This window comes from Chelonia mydas, chromosome 8 (genome assembly GCF_015237465.2).
Source record: "Chelonia mydas isolate rCheMyd1 chromosome 8, rCheMyd1.pri.v2, whole genome shotgun sequence".
NCBI lineage: Eukaryota > Metazoa > Chordata > Testudines > Cheloniidae > Chelonia > Chelonia mydas.
Window position 1 is genome coordinate 61959395 of NC_057854.1, and position 16466 is coordinate 61975860.

General features: G+C 39.9%; 1 protein-coding gene across 4 annotated transcripts in view; it reads right to left on the reverse strand.

Moving 5' to 3' along the window:
* The window catches only part of KCNT2 (potassium sodium-activated channel subfamily T member 2), a 276042-nt gene that overhangs the window by 113826 nt on the left and 145750 nt on the right, over positions 1-16466 (reverse strand). For all 4 annotated transcript variants that reach the window (XM_043552978.1, XM_037907612.2, XM_043552979.1 and 1 more), the window contains exons 12-13: positions 15783-15919; positions 3067-3130 (exon numbers count right to left, since the gene is read on the reverse strand). In XM_043552978.1, coding sequence (XP_043408913.1) covers positions 3067-3130; positions 15783-15919 — 201 coding nt within the window. The remainder of the gene's footprint in view (positions 1-3066; positions 3131-15782; positions 15920-16466) is intronic.

Genomic DNA, 16466 nt, shown 5'->3' on the forward strand with positions numbered 1-16466 from the left:
AATCAGTGTTGTCAGCTATCTCTTCTGGAAGTGGCATAGCTAGTGCTGTAAGCACAAAATGGAGACTGTAGTAGGGCAGCCCTGACACTAACTTGTTCTGGGGCCTTCAGCATGTTGCTTTACTTCATTGTCTCCTCGTCCGAAACAATTAAGAATAACTTTTCTTACCTACATCAAATAACATTTGTGAGGCTGGATTAGTTGAACTCAACCTCACAAGTTACCAGTTGCATTGATGTTTCCCAGGGCACAGTGTCCCCGGTGGCAGAAAGTCTGCTTGGAGGGGTTCCAACACTCCAAGATGCCTCTGCAGCCCCAAAGTGGCCAATGCTGGCTGGGATGGATGAAGGACTAGATGTCCAGTAGATGTGTTGATTCAGCATGTTCCCCTAAACAGCCTCCTTTGGAGTTCTGAATATCCTTTAAAGCTGTCCTTTCCTGGTAGAAACTTTGAGGAAGATAACACCAAAACTCCTTTTCCTTCATCAAGGTGAATCTCTCCTGGAGAGTAGCTGCCCCGACCATTGCAGAAAGGTGCAAGTTGCAATCTCCTGCACAAGCAGTGGTGAATCAAACCCTGTATTTGCAGAGTTGTTATTCTGGATCAGGTGGTTAAATAATTTAGGTTGTTTTGGTTACTAGTATGTTTTGGATTGCTATCAGTAGAGGGAACCATTAACAATTCAACAAGTATGAATTTACCCGGGTACTTGTAGTAACGATAGCCTCTTCCTGTACTTAGAACAGGAGATGCCACAATACCTCAGTCACTGCAGCATGGCAAATTCTGAGTGCCTGCTCTCCTTGAAGCATGCTATTTAATTGTCCTTCCAGTATCTTTTGCTGCAGTATTCTCAGGATTTTGTAACTTATTATCAAGGTCCTTTTTGGAGGTAGGTATCAAATGTTAGATGATGATATCAGTTTTGGGAATGTCTTGGGAGGCACCTAGGTCCAGATGCTCACATTATCACTGATGTCAATTCAGTCGGGCCCATTTACACCAGCTGAGAGTCTGGCCCTTTGATTTGCTTTGAATTAACATAACTTTTGTGGCATATTCAAACACCTTCTAAGGTGTCTTAATACAAATGAACAATTGCCCCACTAAAATCTGCAGCTAAGGGAGCATATATTCCACTCCAGGGGATCATCTTTTCTTCTTCTGACCTACAGCTTTATTGGTTCCGTTGTCCTGCCTTCTCTGGTGCTGCTGCTCTGTCCCTGATAACACTGCCTGAAAAGTGGCATGTTTAAGGTGGGGAGTAACTGGGATTGGAAGGCTGAGATAATGGTTATGATGATTGGATTATAGACTTATTTATTTATTAAATATACTGTATAGCTTTATGCAGAAGCTTCACATTTTCTGTGTTAAACACGAAGGATGGAAAATTAAGCACCACTTTTTATTGCCTAGAATGAGATCAGTAGCCTGAGAGGTAGATAAAACAATATTACAGTCTGGGTCAAGTCCAGCTAAAATTCTTAGATTTTACATCTCTAGGCATGTTTCTTTGTTTATACATTTCTATATAAAAAGGATATTTTTAAAAAAAGGTGGGGAAGATATAAGTTTAATTGAAATTACTGAAAATTGTAACCATGTGCACTAGCAAATTACAAAAACTGTCTTGATTTCCTCTGGTAATATGTAAGATTCCTAATTTAACTCCACAAATGCTTAAACCTAAGTGAACCATCCTCTGCAGCCTGAGACCCTTTTGAGCAAAAATTACTAACTGTATTTTGAGATGGAGGTGTGTGTGTGGCGGGAAGCCTGTGACCCTCTTGAGCAAAGACTACTAACTGTATTGTACTTTGGGATGGAGGTGTGGGGGAAGTAAGTAAGATTTGATCATAAAACTTACTTCTATTAGTGGAGTTTTCCAGTGGGTCTTTCAAAGCAACAGGGCAGAACGCTACTCCAGTGCACTCTAGCTCTTATGGAAATGTTTTTAATTTTATCAACAGATTTGTGGGAATCTGGATCTGTTTAAATTATCAGTGGTCTCCCTTTATGGATGTGTACTTCCCATTATTAACAATTGTTACCAGACAAATAATAATGAATGATTTATTCAAAGAATCCAGCCTCTCTTATTTGTGAATTGACCACTTTTTGTCAAATTCAATAGTTATTAAAAATTAATCACATAATTTCTATACATAATTCTTAGTCTGTAGCTGTTTGGAAGCAGTTCACAGTGGGCATCTGATTTTTGAGTGGAAGCGTAAGTAACATCATATGTCTGTTTCCTAACTGGATTAATATAACTCTTAGTATTGTGTTTCTAGCCCAAACATTGCAAATAGTCCCATTGTCTTCAATAAGATGTTCTGCATGACTAGAAGCTACTCTTGTGAATATTTATTTATTTTTTTGCTTATATAATTATAAAGAATCAGTATATTTCATATTTTTGTACTTTATATTACCTCTCTGACACAAAATAAAAAAAATCACAACAATATATTTTGCACTGCATGAAAAATGAGTTTTATGTTTACATACCAAGATTTTAAATCTCTCTAATTTTCTTGTATAAATCTGACCTTACCTCTTGTTCGTACAACTTTTCTTACTGTGGAAGCAGTAATTTACAAAAAATTGTATGTGAGATGTACAATTAAATTCTGTTATAAACAAGTGCAGTCCTGTCTCCATTGAAATCTATTGCCATTGACTTTAAAGTGGCCAGGATTTCTATGTCTAAGATGTCTAAGATGTATGTGTAAATTGGACAGTTATAACATTTATCCCTAGTTTTCTTAGACTCTAATCTCTTTGGGGCAGGGGATTCTTTTTGTTCCATGTTTGTGCAGCACCTATTACAGCGAGGTCCTGCTCCCTAACTGGAGCTCCAGTCTGCTATGATAATACAAATAGTAGTTTACAAAGAATAAGGTCCCTACAAGAATAAGCACGCCCCTCATCCCCCTGTCCCCCGCATCTTTCTGTCAGATCCAGAAGGGTGGACGCCTACTTCTGCACAGAGCTCATAATAGTAATAACAGTGTGAACAGCATACACGTGATTTTTAGAAGAATTTCTAAAGAACTTACCGCTGCTGGCCTGTCCACCTCGCACCGGCTACTCAGAATGAAACAGGCCTCAGCATCATCCATCCTAAAAGCAAATGGAGAAAGCAAAAACTATCAAATGTTATATATTTCTATTTAAGCCACGATGTCATCTGTGACAGCAATCCAAGTGTGCACAATTCTTACAGCATAAATTCTTGCTATGAACTTGTATTTCTAACAGTTAATGATAGCTTTATGCCTAGAAGTATATTGAACCAAAGTTTTAAGTCAGCTATTTTCATGTATTTTCTGAATGTCAGCTGTTTCTGAGTTTCGCCACATAGTCGTTCTCAGTAACTATGGCTCTGGTCTTGTGGTACACCTTTTACTAATACCAAGAGGAGTTGTGCCTCAGCAAAAGCTGCAGTATTTGGCCTAAACTCAGTACTTTGTAAAATGCCTTGGGGTATCATGAGTACAAAAGGGGATATGTGGAACCAATGTATTCACTCTAAGAGTACAATAATTCATGTCCCTTTAACCAACCTATGTGATCGGGGACTCTTTACTGAGAAGAATAGACAGGCCTGTAACCAGAGCTGATCCAGAGAATAGAAGGGTATGCTGTTTTCCAGGTGCTAAGATACGGGATGCAGATCTGAGGTTGAAAAGGATCCTAAAGGGAGCGGGAAAGAATCCCCTAATTATCCTTCATGTGGGAACACATGATACGGCTAGATTCTCGCTGGAAAGTATTAAGGGAGACTATGCTAGGCTGGGGAAGATGCTTAAGGAAATTGAGGCTCAGGTGATCTTCAGTGGGATTCTGCCTGTTCCTAGAGAAGGGCAACAAAGGTGTGACAAGATTATGACTATCAACAGATGACTTAGGCAGTGGTGCTATAAGGAGGGCTTTGGGATGTATGGCCACTGGGAGGCATTCATGGACAGACGACAGTTCTCTCGGGATGGACTTCATCTGAGTAGGGAAGGAAATAGACTTCTAGGATGGAGGCTGGCACAACTGATTAAGAGAGCTTTAAACTAGGAATTTGGGGGAGATGGTTGGGAGATGTTCAGATAATCTCCACGCCGGATTTTAGCATTGAGAGGGAAGAAAACGAAGTAAGAAAGGATACAGCCGTGGGTAGGAGAATGGATATAAGGAGGAAGGGCAGTGTGGATACCAGCCTAATAGGTTATACTGGCTGTAGAATGACCATCCCTAATCGGGTACAGAATGTGAGCGAGGCCAAACAGCAAAAATTAAGATGTTTGTACACTAATGCAAGGAGCCTAGGTAACAAAATGGAGGAACTAGAGCTACTGGTGCAGGAAGTGAAACCAGATATTATAGGGATAACAGAAACATGGTGGAATAGTAGTCATGACTGGACTGCGGGTATTGAAGGGTATGTGCTGTTTAGGAAAGACAGAAATAAAGGTAAAGGTGGTGGAGTAGCATTGTATATCAATGATGAGGTAGAATGTAAAGAAATAAGAAGCGATGGAATGGATAAGACAGAGTCCATCTGGGCAAAAATTACACTGGGGAAGAAAACTACTAGAGCCTCCCCTGGGATAGTGCTTGGGGTGTGCTATAGACCACCGGGATCTAATTTGGATATGGATAGAGCCCTCTAATGTTTTTAATGAAGTAAATACTAATGGAAACTGCATGATTTGTTAGTCTCTAAGGTGCCATAAGTCCTCCTTTTCTTTTTGCGGATACAGACTAACAAGGCTACTACACGGAAACCTGCGTAATCATGGGAGACTTTAACTTCCCAGATATAGACTGGAGGACGAGTGCTAGTAATAATAATAGGGCTCAGATTTTGCTAGATATGATAGCTGATGGATTCCTTTATCAAGTAGTTGCTGAACCAACTAGAGGGGATGCCATTTTAGATTTGGTTTTGGTGAGTAGTGAGGACCTCATAGAAGAAATGGTTGTAGGGGACAATCTTGGGTCAAGTGATCATGAGCTAATTCAGTTCAAACTGAATGGAAGGATTAACAAAAATAAATCTGCAACTAGGGTTTTTGATTTCAAAAGGGCTGACTTTCAAAAATTAAGGAAATTAGTTAGGGAAGTGGATTGGACTGAAGAAGTTATGGATCTAAAGGCAGAGGAGGCCTGGGATTACTTTAAGTCAAAGCTGCAGAAGCTATTGGAAGCCTGCATCCCAAGAAAGGGGAAAAAATTCATAGGCAGGAGTTGTAGACCAAGCTGGATGAGCAAGCATCTCAGAGAGGTGATTAAGAAAAAGCGGAAAGCATACAGGGAGTGAAAGATGGGAGGGATCAGCAAGGAAAGCTACCTTATTGAGGTCAGAACATGCAGGGATAAAGTGAGAGAGGCTAAAAGCCAAGTAGGACCTTGCAAAGGGAATTAAAACCAATAGTGAAAGGTTCTATAGCCATATAAATAAGAAGAAAACAAAGAAAGAAGTGGGACTGCTAAACACTGAGGATGGAGTGGAGGTCAAGGATAATCTAGGCATGGCTCAATATCTAAACAAATACTTTGCCTCAGTCTTTAATAAGGCTAATGAGGATCTTAGGGATAATGGTAGCATGACAAATGGGAATGAGGATACGGAGGTAGATATTACCATGTCTGAGGTAGAAGCGAAGCTCGAACAGCTTAATGGGACTAAATCGGGTGGCCCAGATAATCTTCATCCAAGAATATTAAAGGAATTGGCACATGAAATTGCAAGCCCATTAGCAAGAATTTTTAATGAATATGTAAACTCAGGGGTTGTACTGTATGACTGGAGAATTGCTAACATAGTTCCTATTTTTAAGAAAGGAAAAAAAAGTGATCCGGGTAACTACAGGCCTGTTAGTTTGACATCTGTAGTATGCAAGGTCTTGGAAAAAATTTTGAAGGAGAAAGTAGTTAAGGACATTGAGGTCAATGGTAAATGGGACAAAATACAACATGGTTTTACAAAAGGTAGATCGTGCCAAACCAACCTGATCTCCTTCTTTGAGAAAGTAACAGATTTTTTAGACAAAGGAAATGCAGTGGATCTAATTTACCTAGATTTCAGTAAGTCATTTGATACCGTGCCACATGGGGAATTATTAGTTAAATTGGAAAAGATGGGGATCAATATGAAAATTGAAAGGTGGATAAGGAATTGGTTAACAGGGAGACTACAGAGGGTCATAGTGAAAGGTGAACTGTCAGGCTGGAGGGAGGTTACCAGTGGAGTTCCCCAGGGATCAGTTTTGAGACCAATCTTATTTAACCTTTTTATTACTGACTTAGGCACAAAAAGTGGGTGTGTGCTAATAAAGTCTGCGGATGATACAAAGCTGGGAGGTATTGCCAATTTAGAGAGACCGGGATATCATACAGGAAGATTTGGATGACTTTGTAAACTGGAGTAATAGTAATAGGATGAAATTTAATAGTGAGAAGTGTAAGGTTATGCATTTAGGGATTAATAACAATAATTTTAGTTATAAGCTGGGGACGCATCAATTAGAAGTAACGGAGGAGTATTGGATTGATCATAGGATGACTATGAGCCGCCAATGTGATATGGCCGTGAAAAAAGCTAATGCGGTCTTGGGATGCATCAGGGGAGGTATTTCCAGAAGAGATAAGGAGGTTTTAGTACCATTATACAAGACACTGGTGAGACCTCATCTGGAATGCTGTGTGCAGTTCTGGTCTCCCATGTTTAAGAAGGATGAATTCAAACTGGAACAGATACAGAGAAGGGCTACTAGGATGATCCGAGGAATGGAAAACCTGTCTTATGAAAGGAGACTCAAGGAGCTTGGCTTGTTTAGCCTAACAAAAAGAAGGTTGAGATATGATTGCTCTCTATAAATATATCAGAGGGATAAATACTAGGGAGGGAGAGGAATTATTTAAGCTCAGTACCAGTGTGGACACAAGAACAAATGGATATAAACTGGTCATTGGGAAGTTTAGACTTGAAATTAGATGAAGGTTTCTAACCAGCAGAGGAGTGAAGTTTTGGAATACCCTTCCAAGGGAAGCAGTGGGGGCAAAAGACATATCTGGCTTCAAGATTAAACTCGATAAGTTTATGGAGGAGATGGTATGATGGGATAAGATGATTTTGGCAATTAATTGACCTTTAACTATTCATGGTAAATAGGCCCACTGGCCTGTGATGGGATGCTAGATGGGGTGGGATCTGAGTTACTACAGAAAATTCTTTCCTGGGTATCTGGCTGGCGAATCTTGCCCATATGCTCAGGGTTTAGCTAATCGCCATATTTGGGGTCGGGAAGGAGTTTTCCTCCAGGGCAGATTGGAAGAGGCCCTGGAGGTTTTTCACCTTCCTCTGTAGCATGGGGCACGGGTCACTTGCTGGAGGATTCTCTGCTCCTTGAAGTCTTTAAACCACGATTTGAGGACTTCAATAGCTCAGACATAGGTGAGAGGTTTTTTGCAGGAGTGGGTGGGTGAGATTCTGTGGCCTGTGTTGTCCAGGAGGTCGGACTAGATGATCATAATAGTCCCTTCTGACCTTAATATCTATGAATCTATCTATGAATCTAAACACCTTCAGATACATCAGGGTACTTTTCTGTACATAACTCAATTTCCTATCTTAGGTATAATGATATGCACTATGCACTGCCAGTAAGAATGTATGAAAAGTTCATGTTGTACTGATACTTAGTCCTTCTATAGTGCATTTCCTCCACTTACCTCACAGCACTTTAAAGAGGGATGAAATAATATCTCCATTTTAAAGATGGGAAATCTGAGGCACAGAGAGATTAAGTGATTTGCGTATGGTCACACACTGAATCAATTGCAAAGCTGGCAAATTGAATGCAAGTCTCATGACTCGATCCTCTATATGGTATTGAGAGGTTAGAAATTTGGAAAAATGTTCCACCTGACTGCTTTTTGAAGAAATTTCTGATTTTGAGATCAATATGACTCATATTAAAAGAAAAATGTATTTTTTCAGGTGTACAATTTGAAATCAGACTCCCCTTAAATGTACATAGACACATCTATTTTAAAACCAAAGCTAAAACATCATATATCACTGTTTAAATTTAATGAAAAAATCCATTGTAGAGTATATGATAGATACAGATTTGAACACTAAATTATAGGGCAATTTTTGCTTCATATCATGTGTATCCCCATTAATATCCATGGGCTTGACCAAGTGAAATAGAGAAGAATTTGGCATGTGTTCCATTTTAAAAATCTTACTCAGTCAAACCTTGCTGATGTTAATTATATCAATGCAAAGCAAGGTCCCAGTTCCAGAAGCACTTATTCATGTGTTTCAATTTTATTAACACAAGTAGTCTTGTCATTTTCCTGGATTTTATAATAAGATATTACAGGATGCTTTCAATAGCATTACTCAAATACACAAAGTTAAATATATGCGTAAGTGTTTGCTGGTCTGGTCCCAAAAGTCAGAGTTTAAAATCTTGGAACATTCCTAAATATTGTCCGTTTACATATCTGTACAAGTTGGATAAACTTGTTACATTTCTGGGGATGGTAAATAGTGATTCCTCAGAAGAATAATGATGTGGGTGAGAATATATCAAATTAATTGCATTGTATTAGAATCTTTCTGTTTCTCATTGCAATGCAGTTACACAACAGTATTTTTTTTCTAGGGCATTTTAAAATATAATCACATTCTATATCTCATTATTGATGATGAAATGTTAAATAGGAAATACAATTAGATATTGACATTAGATTAACACAAGATTATTGTCCATTAAAGACTGCTGCTCAATGGGCAAAATTCATCCTCGAACCTAGAGCCAGCACAAAACCTATGCCCCACTTCAAATCCTATTTATCTACTTTAAATAGGAGTTCCAGGAGATTTAAATGTTGGCCTTGTGCTGACCCCTTGCAAATTAGCTAATTTCACGAAATGTGATAGAGGACATCTACAAATGTCCTTTATATTTTTTTTTTTAATTGAAACCTGGACACATTGTAGTAAAGGATTGTCTGACAAGGTGCATATATTCATCATGTCCTGTGTAGAACTAACTGAATTATTTGTTATTAACAAATAATCTGACAAATGTATGAAAATAATCTAATATCTGACTGTATTATTTGAATTAACAATTTTCAGCCTATTGGCTGTTTGCAAACAATTGAGTATTTGCTACTGGCTATTCCTGGCATGTGATTGGTCACTTAAGTCACATGGTATTGTTTCTGCTCCATACATGGGTCAATAAAAGTTTGCAGACAGGATAATTATGAATAGCAAAGCTTGCATGAATCAAAGTATTTGCACCTCATTAATGCAGCAATTCCTCAAACATTGTGGTGACTAAAATCACATTTCAATGAATGTTTTTGAATTTTAAAAAAGGCAGCTGTGTAACTGAACAGCAGTGAAAACTATTGAGTGGTTTGTGAGCAGGGTTTCTATAGTATTCAAGATGTTTCACTTCTAAGGTACCTAAGTATTAGATTTCATAGGCCAGTCACACGTTGAATTTCCATGTTGAATACAGAGTTTTTTAGAATCACAGGCAGGACTGGTGGCATTGTGTATTATTATTTTTGTCTCGTACTTTCCATTACAAGACCTCATTTTCAGTTGCTTACAACTTTGTAAAACATTAGCCATTGGGCTGAAATTTTCCATGCTGGGTGCCCACTTCCAGTGCATTCCCTTCCAGAGCCTGTAATAGAACCCAAGATTACTAAATCTCACCAGTTCTCTGCTGTCAGCAAATATCTATGAAACCCACTGGCAAAGTGTGTATCTTTCCCTCTCTAGTGCTGCTCTATATAGAGGGTGACAACTTACTATTGCTATCAATTACTCCATTAGCTCAGATAGCAGAGGACTGTGGGGAGGATCTAAAGGTTCCAACCCCGTTGATGAACCGTGTGTGTGTTAATATGATGGCACATGATGACATTTCTGAATCCTCAGGTGGCCTTTTTTAAAAAACGTAGGAAATTACACACACACACACACACCAATGTTAATAAAACATTTTATTAAAGTTGCAAAGTCAAGCACTCAAAAGTTAGGAGAGGACAGAATTAAAATGGCTTCAAACATAGTCTATTGAGGGCTGTTGTGCCAACCAGAATTACCATGGGTGATGGTGTCGCATGAGGCATCATGTAGTGAAGTTTCCACTTCTGGCTTACTTCTTTGAATACATGAATTTATGGGGCAGCTTCATGGGCACCCCAGGTAAGGTTAGATTAGCTTGTGTACCACTTTGTGCATTGATGGACAGTCTGAGAGCATGGTGTGCTGTGGTGTTTTTGTCCATGCAAGTAACATGGTGGCAGAACATGCAATGCCATTTTTGAATATGCAAACTTAATTCCTTAATGCACCTTAATTCATCCTCCTGTGCCTATGCATTATGGTACAGTAAAAGTACATAATCATATGCTATTTTTCCAGAGGACTCCTGCCTTCCTCAGTGCACAGGATCGACTTGCTCTGGGGATGAATCAGGGTTGTGCAGTGAAGGAGGCTGTCTGTAGGATCCCTGCTTCATTGCTGAAGTTGGAAGTTGTGTACTGAATGAGAGAAGGGATTGCAGAAAAATAAAAAGGAATGTCTCATGGTTAAGACAGTTAAATGCTGCCCTGCAGAATTGGATTTGATACCTGCCTGTGGCACAGAGTTCCCATATGATTCTGCGCAAGTCATTTTAAGCAGAATTTTGGAAGGTGGTCACACTGTGTTCTTGATTTTCTGGGTGCCTAATTTGAGATCCTGGGTCCGGATTTGCAGAAGTTCTGAGCACTCAAAACTGTAACGGTGCCGTGCTTGAATATTTAAAATGCTATATAATTCTAAGAACTCTGAAAAATCAAATTCTAGGCAATTCAAATTGGGCACCCACAATTAGTGACTACTTTTGACCTTCATCTCTTTCTTCCTCAGCTCCCCACTTGTACAATTAAGATACCACCAGCCCCTCACATGACATGCATTTTGTGAAGATAGATTAATGTTTGTGAAGCACTCACATAATATAGTGATGAACACCATAGAAAAGCTCATGAGGAAATAAATAATTCGGTTTTAAGAACAGGGTTTGAATTTTCAATAGATAAGACATGGGGGCACACATACAACAAAATATGGAATAATTGCTCATAATTGGCCACTGTCCATTCTGTGCACTGAATGAAACAGGTGTCCTATGGAAATAATGCTATGTAATCATGTAATTAAAGACTGTATCATCTTGAATACGCAGGAGGAGACTGGATTATGGTTGAAAAGGCAACCTTAATTTTAGAATTACCCTAACATTTGAGTTCTTGACTTTGTAACCTTAATTTCTTTTAACAGTTTTTCTGTAATATGTATATAAATTTTGTTGAGACAACCAGATTTTATTAATAGTAACCAAACTGCCTAATATTTTATTTACTAGAGAAATTTACCAAGCATCTGTTATTTTTCAGTATGTTGTTTTTCATAAAAACCACTGAAATATAGCAACCTCTTAGTTATTGGGTTATATTTCATACTAAATGTTCTATTAAGTTCCCACCATGCTGCTTCCCTTAGGACATGTTAAAAAAAATCTTTGGGTACATTCAATTACATGTTCTGCGGAAAAAAGTGCAAGTCTCCAGTTGACTAACTTCAGGTTATTATAGGCTAAATGCATATGATTATGCTCAGAGAACAGCATTTTGATTCTTTTTCACCTCCTAAGATGTAGAACAAATGCTAACTAAATCCCACTAAAGAATCATAGAATCATAGAATATCAGGGTTGGAAGGGACCTCAGGAGGTCATCTAGTCCAACCCCCTGCTCAAAGCAGGACCAATCCCCAACTAAATCATCCCAGCCAGGGCTTTGTCAAGCCTGACCTTAAAAACTTCTAAGGAAGGAGATTCCACCACCTCCCTAGGTAACGCATTCCAGTGTTTCACCATCCTCCTAGTGAAAAAGTTTTTCCTAATATCCAACCTAAACCTCCCCCACTGCAACTTGAGACCATTATTCCTCGTTCTGTCATCAGCTACCACTGAGAACAGTCTAGATCCATCCTCTTTGGAACCTCCTTTCAGGTAGTTGAAAGCAGCTATCAAATCCCCCCTCATTCTTCTCTTCCGCAGACTAAACAATCCCAGTTCCCTCAGCCTCTCCTCATAAGTCATGTGTTCCAGTCCCCTAATCATTTTTGTTGCCCTCTGCTGGACTCTTTCCAATTTTCCACATCCTTCTTGTAGTGTGGGGCCCAAAACTGGACACAGTACTCCAGATGAGGCCTCATCAATGTTAAATAGAGGGGAATGATCACGTCCGTCGATCTGCTGACAATGCCCCTACTTATACATCCCAAAATGCCATTGGCCTTCTTGGCAACAAGGGCACACTGTTGACTCATATCCAGCTTCTCGTCCACTGTAACCCCTAGGTCCTTCTCTGCAGAACTGCTGCCGAGCCATTCGGTCCCTAGTCTGTAGCGGTGCATGGGATTCTTCCATCCTAAGTGCAGGACTCTGCACTTGTCCTTGTTGAACCTCATCAGATTTCTTTTGGCTCAATCCTCTAATTTGTCTAGGGCCCTCTGTATCCTATCCCTACCCTCCAGCGTATCTACTTCTCCTCCCAGTTTAGTGTCATCTGCAAACTTGCTGAGGGTGCAATCCACACCATCCTCCAGATCATTTATGAAGATATTGAACAAAACCGGCCCCAGGACTGACCCTTGGGGCACTCCACTTGATACCGGCTGCCAACTAGACATGGAGCCATTGATCACGACCCATTGAGCCCGACAATCTAGCCAACTTTCTGTCCACCTTATAGTCCATTCATCCAGCCCATACTTCTTTAACTTGCTGGCAAGAATACTGTGGGAGACCATGTCAAAAGCTTTGCTAAAGTCAAGGAACAACACATCCGCCAGTTATCTCATCATAGAAAGCAATTAGATTAGTCACGCATAACTTGCCCTTGGTGAATCCATGCTGACTGTTCCTGATCACTTTCCTCTCCTCTAAGTGCTTCAGAATTGATTCCTTGAGGACCTGCTCCATGATTTTCCAGAGACTGAGGTGAGGCTGACTGGCCTGTAGTTCCCAGGATCCTCCTCCTTCCCTTTCTTAAAGATGGGCACTACCTTAGCCTTTTTCCAGTCATCCGGGACTTCCCCCGATCACCATGAGTTTTCAAAGATAATGGCCAATGGCTCTGCAATCACATCCGCCAACTCCTTTCGCACTCTCGGATGCAGCGCATCCAGCCCCATGGACTTGTGCTCGTCCAGCTTTTCTAAATAGTCCCGAACCACTTCTTTCTCCACAGGGGGCTGGTCACCTCCTCCCCATGCTGTGCTGCCCAGTGCAGCAGTCTGGGAGCTGACCTTGTTCGTGAAGACAGAGGCAAAAAAAGCACTGAGTACATTAGGTTTTTCCACATCCTCTGTCACTAGGTTGCCTCCCTCATTCAGGAAGGCGCCCACACTTTCCTTGACTTTCTTCTTGTTGCTAACATACCTGAAAAAAACCCTTCTTTTTACTCTTAACATCTCTTCTCTTTTCTCAAGATCAGTGGGAAAGCAAAAAAGGCAATTTTTAATATATTTTTTGGGGAGAAAGGGGGCACAATCATCTCTCAAACATACCTTTTATTTTTCTTCTTCTTTTGAACATCCAGTATTAGCTCTTTATCAGAGATAGAAATTTGAGAAGACATTCCTCTCAAGACTCTGAAGAAATGCGATGTCTGGCCTATCATCATCTATTAAATTCAGATCAAGTTTAAACTTAAAATAAAAAAGAGAAGAGTTGTTTCTAGGGCGGTATTATCAACCAGTTTGCAAATGCCTACATGGGTTAGGTACAATAACAAAGCATGAACATTCTGTAAATAGGAAGAAATGGAGATGGGATGCAATGAATACTAAATAGGCACTGATCTGTACTATGTGTCTTGATGTTTTGTTTGATTTGTGTGTGTGTGTTAACACTTCCTGGATGGGAAGAATAGGTGTACAGATCTTGCTATAGAAGCTTGTTGTAATGAAGGTGTTGAAGGAGGAGGACATGGAGGCATAGCAGATTCATGTAAAAGGGCACACCTTCCACTTCCTATCTTCCTCTGAACATACAGACTACTTGGAGACTCTCTGCTTGTAAACACCACATGTGGTTTATTTAAAATGTTCCCCTGGCACCTTGACATCATTGTGCAGCAACTTATGTATAATAGCAGCTTCTTACACCAAGGACAGGAGAGGAAAGAGATCTCTCCCTCAAAAGTTGCTCTTGGGACTTCTCTTGCCATCTCTACCCTGTGTCACTTCTTTCCTATGCCTTTTCTACTTTCCGGGCTAATGGATTTATTAGCCTTGTAGCTCTCTCCAGATCATCCCCAATCTATCAGTTAGGAACAATCATCATAGTCAGGTTTACTCCTCTGCAACTAACTGGTGATAAAGTGATCAGAGTGCTGGTTCAGCTGCTGTCGCCCAGCACTCTGTCACAACCAGGTAAAGCAAGTTTCTTACAGTGTGGGGATTGCGTTGAATGAGGTTAAAATGAGAATGTGTGCAGGATGTGAAGGGGAATATTTGCTTTTGTTTTCTTTCTTTTTACTTCAGTTGGTCCAGATACCACTGAATCGTATCACTCATGCAAATTCTAAAACCACTTATGAGTTTTCCAGTATCCAGTGTTATATCTTAAAGTATGATAGGGTATACAAACACCACAAGACAAAAAGTGGTTAAAAAGTAGATATAGGCTCAGACAGCCCTGCCTTGCCACAACTGTAAACTATGCCAGGCTTGAGGAGGAGGCTTAAAGGGAGAAGCCCAGACCAGAGGGCTCCATCCCAGGAAGATGGACAGACTTTTCATTTTCAGCTCCCAAACAGGAGCCCAGTCAAGGGCCAAGCTGCTTTAGGTTTCCTGTCAAGATAGAGCAGTAGTTCAGGTGGTTAAAGGACTCTTGAGGGATTGTGCTGCTCTTTATTTCTATTAGTTTAGCTTTATTTCCTTTCTCACGTTAGGAACTGGGATCAGGGGCTTGATCCCACAGTAGATCTCTGCTAAGAATGTAAGTCCCTTGAGGAGATGATGGGCTGACTGAGGAAATAATCCAGGGAAGAAGCAAGAGTTCTGACGATATAAAACTTAACCACATGCTTCAGTGTCCCTGGGCTGAAACTCTAAGTAGGGAGAGGGACTGAATTCTCCTAAAGCCTCACAGATACCAGACACAAGGGGCTAGAAGCATTACTGGGCCTGGACCTGGACCACTGATGCAAGGGCAAGGAACTACTGAGTTAAACTCTGGTTTTTCCCCAAAGGAGTGAGACTAAATGTGTCCTGGCTAGAAGGTCAAGCCCAAGATGAAGGGGACAGCCAGTGGACCTGGACAGCTGGTTGGCAAGACTATGGAGAGAGCACACCCAGCCACAAGTCAGTGCATCAACTGGTAAGTCATTTTGCCATGAAAAGCAATTATTTGATTTATTTCTGAATTGTTTTAATGCTGCTTTTAAAATTGAGACAGAAGAGACAAGTGACGAAAAGCTTGGTCCAGTAAAGTAGAGTTAGATTAAGAAGTGGCTTAAAAAAAAAGTTAGGAACAAAGCTGAATTATGCCAAAGATTTACTCTTGTTACCCTTCTAAAATGCTCAAACTTTTTTTCTAATCTGTCTCATGTTGTTTGTAAACCTTATTTCAGAAGTATGAGTTGAAACAAATAAATGAAAAATATATTAGTTTTTGCCTACTTAGCTCTCAACAGGTCCTGATCTTTCAGTGCTGAGCCTTGCAGATAGATAACTCTTTGAGACCACATTGGAATTTGCAACACCCTTCTCACTTGAGCATCCATCTCAGTAGGACACAAAATAACCACATAATAGTCCTGTCAAAAATATAAAGGAAAATAGAAAAGGCACATAGATTATTTACTTTTACCTTCTGTTGTCACTGGAGTATAGGTTAATAGAGAATCTGGAGGTGAAAAAGTATCTAATAACTTTTAAAATAGTTTCTTGGATAAACTATTTCAACATTGCACATTTCAGATTCTATAATAAAACTAGAGCTTTAAAAATTGTTACAACACTTTTTCATAAACAATTCAGATCCCCATCCAGTTTATAGCTGGTAAATTTATTAGGTTGGCCTTGATGGAAACAAGCAAATATTATGGATGTTTTCCCCAGATTAAGGGTCAAATTCAGTCTCCTTTTCCAATGTGGTTCTGCTGTGAGCAGGTGGTGGAATGAAGAGGAGGAATTCAGGATGTCTTTCCTTCCTCCAATGAAACTGTGCAGGAAGAGTAGTGAATTGGATCCAGCATAGTACAGATCCTTTGCTGCTTTCATAAGAGATCACTTGTTGCATAAGTGTCCTTTGTAGGATACTTCCACCACTGAGATGACGGAACCTCTGGGACTGTGGTGGGA